Raw genomic sequence first — 6767 nt, forward strand, 5'->3', positions numbered from 1 at the left:
ATTGTGTAAGGACACAGCACCCATCTAATGATGATCAGAAACGCGGAAAAATGGATTCCTTCATAAACCTGGGCTGGAGGCCAACCTGGAATTCAGCACCACATTCCACTGAGCTGCTCCACACATGCAACAGAGTGCGCCGTGGCTTCAGGCTTCACCTGCCCATTCTGATGACACAAAGGAGTCCATGACTAACAGCTGATAGATGAGTAACCATGACAACCATGATGGACAACATTTTCTTCGATGTCTCTAGTCACTGCTAAAAAACAACAGCAACTCAATCATGGTGTCACAGAACTGGGCACTAAAAGGTCTAATGTATAACATAAATGGGGGGGGGCAGTAAGTAACATCTAAAATCAAAGCAGGAGTGGTACAGCAGCACCCTATATGTCAAAGTTCTAAGCAACAGGTAATGTTCTGTTCTGTCCCAGAACCTCAACCCTTCGATCTATCCGATGAAGTAATTATTTAATTTAGCTTCTTTGTGGAGGGGGGAATGGGACATTTTGTTTTGTTGGCTGTTGTAGACTTCAGCAATAAATCACATTGCTAGGTGGAGTTTTTCAGTGTAAATGAGCAGATGTCTCCGCCTCAGGTTATCAACACAGGCCAAGTAACAGTTCCATTCAAGTGTGGCTTGGTGCACCAGAATTTATCTTACAGATGCATGCATAAAGATCACTAACAGGAGGGTGAGTGGTCCCAAAAGGGCAGTAGCACCACCACAAGTCTCACCTCAGCGTGGATGGAGACTTCCCCATAGAGGCATTGATTGATAGAGTCCTCCTTTTAGTCAACCTTCTATACTTGGTATATGTTATGGCTGTGAAGAGACACCATGACCAAGGCAATTCTTATAAAGGACAACATTTAATAGAGGCTGGCTTACAGGGTCAGAGATTCAGTCCATTAGCATCATTGTGGGAAGCATCATGCAGGCTGCCTTGGTGCTGATATTTCTACATCCTGATCTGAAGACAGCCAGGAGGAGGCTCTCTCTTCCATACTGGGCAGAGCTTGAGGACTAGGAGCCCTCAAAGCTCTCCAATACAGTGATGCACTTCTTCCAACAAGGCTACGCCTATTCCAACAAGGCTACACCTCTTAATGGTGGCACTTCCCAGGGGCCAAGCATATTCAAACCACCACAGTATGCTCTAGCATTGTCCTGGCCGTGGACAGCTGGGGTAGAAACCAGGAGGCATAGGACACAGCGGTTAGAATCACAAGTGAGAGTCTAGTGGGTCTCCCCAGCCCCTAGCATGAAGGAATGTCAACAAATCCCATTCTGAGGGAGGCTGCTCAGACCAAGAATGTAATCGTTATTGAGCTCAGAGGACAATAGTCTACGCACTCCTCAACAGTATAATTATGAAGACATTACACTGTTTTTGCTGGAGACTGGAGTAAAATCACATATTTTTCAATACAATCTTAAATGAAAAAAATCAGAACCCAAGAGTGTCTATATACTCTGATTACCACCATGGGGAACATAGCTATAATTAGCCTGGGCTGTAATTGACAAACAGGTTGTTAAATATGCACCCAGCTGAACTTGGAGAAGGAGGGTGTTGTCAATTCACCAAGCTGCTCAGGCAAGAAGGCAAAGAAAGAAAAGACCACAGTGATAACCATGACTGCTATAGAAGGCATGGCTCTTCTCCACCAAGATCATCAGATGGATTTCAAAATGGCCCAGGCAGCCAAGAGCAGAGCTGAATGTGCCCAGAGCTTCAAAGGTGTAGGCCATCTCCCTATTCCACACAGTAAGTACCCAGAGCAGTAGCCTAAACCAGGACAAGGCCAGCAATTTAAGGAGCAGTGGAGGCCTGGCCATGGGGGAAAACTGGGCAGCTACCAGGTACTGCTGGCTTGATAAATATTTCTTCCAGCGTGTTCACTACAGGTGTGTGGCTTCTGTGAAAGCTGTGTTTGTGGTCAGTGCGAGAAAGCAGGAACAAGAGAGCAGCCATGTCCCAGTGACGCTGACCATCTAGGAAACCTGCAGAAGGGCACTCACAAGTGCATGTTTCCGAGCACGTGAAAGGACCCATGAGACGGTGAGTCCTGTAAAGGAGCTTGCCTCTGAGTCTGACGACTTGTATTCCATCCCCAGAATCCACATGTCCCCTATAAATAAATATTTTTAAAAATTTAAACAGTATGTGAAAATAAATACATAGGTATTGTTACATACTGTTACATGCTGTTATATGCTGTTACACACTGTTACATACTGTTTGTTACACACTGTTACATACTGTTTGTTACATACTGTTATATACTGTTACATGCTGTTACACATTGCTACATACTGTTACACACTGTTACATACTGTTTGTTACATACTGTAAATGTAAGGAGGTTTCTTTGCACTTTCTGTCCACTGTGTCCTGTAGCAGACTTAGCCTTTCTATCTTCATTCGTCAATATTCTTTATTTTTGAAACAAGGTCTCGAGCCAGTAACCCAGTCCATACTCACTATGTAGCCAAGGGTGACTTTGGACTTCTGGTTTTCCTGCCTCCACCTCCCAAATATTAAGTAATGACTTGTTACCATGCAGATTATGAACCATGCTTTTTCATGAAAGTCTCACTATCTGACTTCTCTGCCACAACACTCACACTGACACCCGTGTTCCCACCTGGCCCACAGGATCTAGGCGGAAGCCTGCTCTCCAAAGGAATAAGTCCATGTCCTACCTTGACGAAGCAGCCCACTCACTCAGCACAGGTCACCTCAGATGACTTCTGATTCAAGGTCCCCCCAATACCTTCTTTCAACTTCAGACCCTTACTGTCATGGCTGTCCTCCATCTGGCTATGTTTATCTCTACAATGGAGCCCTAAAATGAAGGGAGGCCCCTCCATTTTTTTTTACATAACATATTTTTATGTACTATATTGTACAATAACCATTTTGAAGATCAAAGAATGGAACTGTAAGTAACACTGTGTTATCAAATCCCCTTTCTCGGGAGAGGCAAAAATAGCATGTACCCTCCTCCTCAGGTCCCAGTGACAAACCACGGAGCAAGTCCTCCAGCACTCACTGGGAGACCAGGAGTGTATCAGGTCAAAGGGGGATGTTACAGACAGGGGCATAGGTGATCTTAACCAGCCACTCTAGAAGGTCTGCACCCAGGAGGGATGGTTGCTTCCCCATAGCTGAGTAGATGGAGCCTCCTCCCCTTATCCTTCCCAACCTACATCCTCTAGCTCATCCCAAAAGACCCCACAGCCACATGCAGCTAGGGAAGAATTGCATACAGCTGGTTGGGGATGTGTGTGGCTGGACCTTCCTTCCCTGTCCTCTCCTCCTGTGAAGAATGGTAAACAGCCAATAGGCCCAACTGCATGAGCTTTTGACCCAGGCTCAGCATAATCCCTGTTCTACACATATACATATATATGTGTTTGTGTATATACATATACATGCACATATGCATGCACACCCCTTTAGAGTGTTTTTTTTTTAATTTAGAATCATACTCTACAATTTAACACACATGTGGTTCTGTCTAACCAGAGGGACTCTCTGAAGTCTAATGCCATTTACTTGGGAATAGCCGTACACTGCAATGCGGATACATGCAGCAGAGGAAACTGTGTTTATTCAAGGTGGATTGAGGCAGATGAAAGGTTTTGAAGGAAGAAATGAGGAGCCATGAACTGCAGAGATGGCTCTGAGAACCAGGTGCCTGTCGTACAACAGAAGGAGCATAGCACCTTGTGGAAGCTGGGCACAGTGTCGTCACCTGTAACCCCAGCACTGGGAGGCCAGAGGACCCCAGTCTAGACAAATGAATGAGCTCCACAGAGGTGTCTTAGAAGAGCCTCTCCCTATGCAGAGGAAAAGGCTGAGGTCCAGGTACACAGACATGCACAGGGCCGTGAGGGACACCGAGAGACCCTGTCTCAGAAAATAGAGTGGAGAGTAACTGAAGACCATGCCAGAAATTGACCTATGGCCTCCATATGCATGCACATGTACATGCATGTGAATATACACCCACGCAAACATGTTCATGCACCACATGTACACATGCACATGAACACACACATGAGCATTACATAACTATATGAAACCATCTTAAGCTGCAAAGGAAAATAACAAGGGTCGTACTATTCCAAAATTAAACAGTTGTTGGACAGATATCTCTGTAGAACCAGCGTGCATGTGTGTGTGTGTGTGTGTGTGTGTGTGTGTGTGTGTGTGTGTGTAAGGTTGTGGTTCTAGCAGAGTCTAATGAATACTTATCAGTCATGCACGCACAAGATCCGCTCCTTTCTGTACTTATTAATTATTGATTAATTCATTATTTCCTCCTCCTTTTTTGTTTGGGCTTGACAAGTCACTCCATTTTGATTCTGACAAGCTTCACAGTTTTGCAAATCAAAGAGCCTCCCAGCACCAGAAAACCACTACTGCCTGTGCTGGGTGGCCGGTGCTTCAGAATTCCCAGGGAGATCACAGGAGTCAAGGAAAGCAAGGAAGGGTGGCACAACTCTGAACTTGTGAAGTCCCCTCAGACTGGGGGAATTGGTGCTGGGCGGGGCTCCACTAACAACTGAGAGCTGAGATGTCTTGAGACACACCCCCAATATGGGAGGATGTCTGTCCTAACCACTCGAGAGAGGAAGCAAAAACAGGACAGATTGCAACAGCCACTACACTTCCTTCATATCCTGCTCTTGGGACACGGCGACCAGCAGAATGAAGCTTGACTGTGGAGAGGTGCCCTAGCGGAGGGATGTCTGCCACAGTCCAGGCAACCGCAGAGGTAACTCTAACTCTTGCTCTTTTTCTCAGGGCAGAAGTGAATGAGGTCCCTCCCTTTCCTTCAGTGGTATCTGATGCACACACTCCTAAGAGGGCTATGGTCCTCCTTCTGCCTCAATAACTTTCTCCTAAGTTGTAGATACTTCTTAGGCCTTCATGGTTAAAATTCTTTAAAACACACACAACACACACACACACACACACACACACAACACACACACACATGCACACAGTATTCTAGAGGCTTTTATATGGTGTGGAAAACTTCTTGGCTCTGACTCAAATTTGCCTGAATCAGCAGTGGTTGTCAATAGGTACTGGAGAGACCAATGCGCAGGTCCTAGGAGGAGTTCTAAGAAGTTAGCCTACCCTGACCTGGCTTCTCCACTCTTTGGAATGCAGCGTGCTGCCACTTCTGAGTTTCGGCCCCAAGAAGGAAACAGGAGGGTCAGAGACCACAGACTGAGAAAACGCCTCTCCTGAACACGGTCGGTCGGCTGTGGCTTCCTTCACCTCTACTTTAACTACTTAGGAAGGACGCTGGAGTTCTGCATCTTCAGGCAGTTCTCCGCCAGCACCAGAGGCCAGTCAGCTGCTGTTGACTCACACTTCCTCACTTTCTGGACTTTTCAGGGTCCAGCCTGGTTCTGAAACCCTTCCCTAAAATGACTTGTTTTGTTCTAGGGTAGGAGCTCAGTGCATGCATGCATGGATTTGCATTTCTTCAGAAAAGAGTAGCTGATGTGCATCGCCAGCCTTTCTGCAGAAGGATTTACCAGGGGCTATCATGGGCTCTGTGAATTCCAGAGGTCACAAGGCAGAGGCCCAGGTGGTAATGATGGGCCTCGACTCTGCTGGCAAGACCACAATCCTGTACAAACTGAAAGGAAACCAGCTGGTGGATACCCTACCCACTGTTGGTTTTAATGTAGAGCCTCTTGAGGCTCCTGGACATGTGTCACTGACTCTCTGGGACATTGGGGGACAGGCCCAGCTCAGAGCTACCTGGAAGGACTACCTGGAAGGCATCGACCTCCTTGTGTATGTGCTGGACAGCACAGATGAAGCCCGCTTGCCTGAGGCAGTGGCTGAGCTCAAGGAAGTCCTGGAAGACCCCAACATGGCCGGTGTCCCCTTCTTGGTACTGGCCAACAAGCAGGAGGCTCCTGGTGCTCTGCCGTTGCTTGAAATCAGAAACAGGCTAGGCCTGGAAGGGTTCCAAAAGCATTGCTGGGAGCTACGGGCTTGCAGCGCTCTCACAGGACAGGGGCTGCGGGAAGCCCTGCAGAGCCTGCTGCATTTGCTGAAGTCCCGCTAAAATGCAGTAACCTCTGACTCCAGGCTGGAGCAGGACAGGGAGCAGGGTCAGGCGGACCCCGTGAGTGGGCAGAACAGCTTATCCTGGCTTCTATGAACAGAGGGGGCCAGTTGAACCTTGAGAAAGTGAAGCTCAGTTTACCACATGAGAAACCACGATTCTCTTGGACAGAATATTTTCTTCTCAGTGGCAGTTATGCTGAAAATCAACTGTTCTTCAAGTAACAATAGTCAGAGGGAATATAAAAATTCTCACAATACCCCGGGTGACAGCCCACTACCAAGTGTCAATGTAACAAAGGTGGTGACATAGTAATTGACCAAGTTCACAAATGAAAAGAGGTTCCAAAACTGCATCTGAGTGTCACCTGGCCTATCCCTGTCATCTGAGTGTCACTGGGCCTAGTACTGTCATCAGGAGCAACTCTTCCTGCTGGGCTCTGGGCAGGAGCCACTGTCACTTTTGTATACTTAGCTGGGCTGACAGCTGAGGGGCAGGTCTGCTCCCAGGATGCTGCAGGAATCCTCCCAGAATTCCCCCTGTTCTCCAACTCCGACTAACTTTTCTCTGCCCTACATCATATGTTGTAAAAAAGTAAAATAAAACTCCACTTATAATCTCCTTTTCTGCATGAGTGTGTGTGTGTATGTGTGTGT

At 47.0% G+C, this 6767-nt stretch overlaps 1 protein-coding gene across 1 annotated transcript; it reads left to right on the top strand.

Moving 5' to 3' along the window:
• Positions 1-5580: 5580 nt before the first annotated feature.
• On the top strand, positions 5581-6111 carry Arl11 (ADP ribosylation factor like GTPase 11). The gene has a single exon (XM_021181218.1). The coding sequence runs from the start codon at positions 5581-5583 to the stop codon at positions 6109-6111; it is 531 nt and encodes a 176-aa protein (XP_021036877.1).
• The last annotated feature ends 656 nt before the right edge of the window (positions 6112-6767 follow it).

This window comes from Mus caroli, chromosome 14, assembly GCF_900094665.2.
Source record: "Mus caroli chromosome 14, CAROLI_EIJ_v1.1, whole genome shotgun sequence".
NCBI lineage: Eukaryota > Metazoa > Chordata > Mammalia > Rodentia > Muridae > Mus > Mus caroli.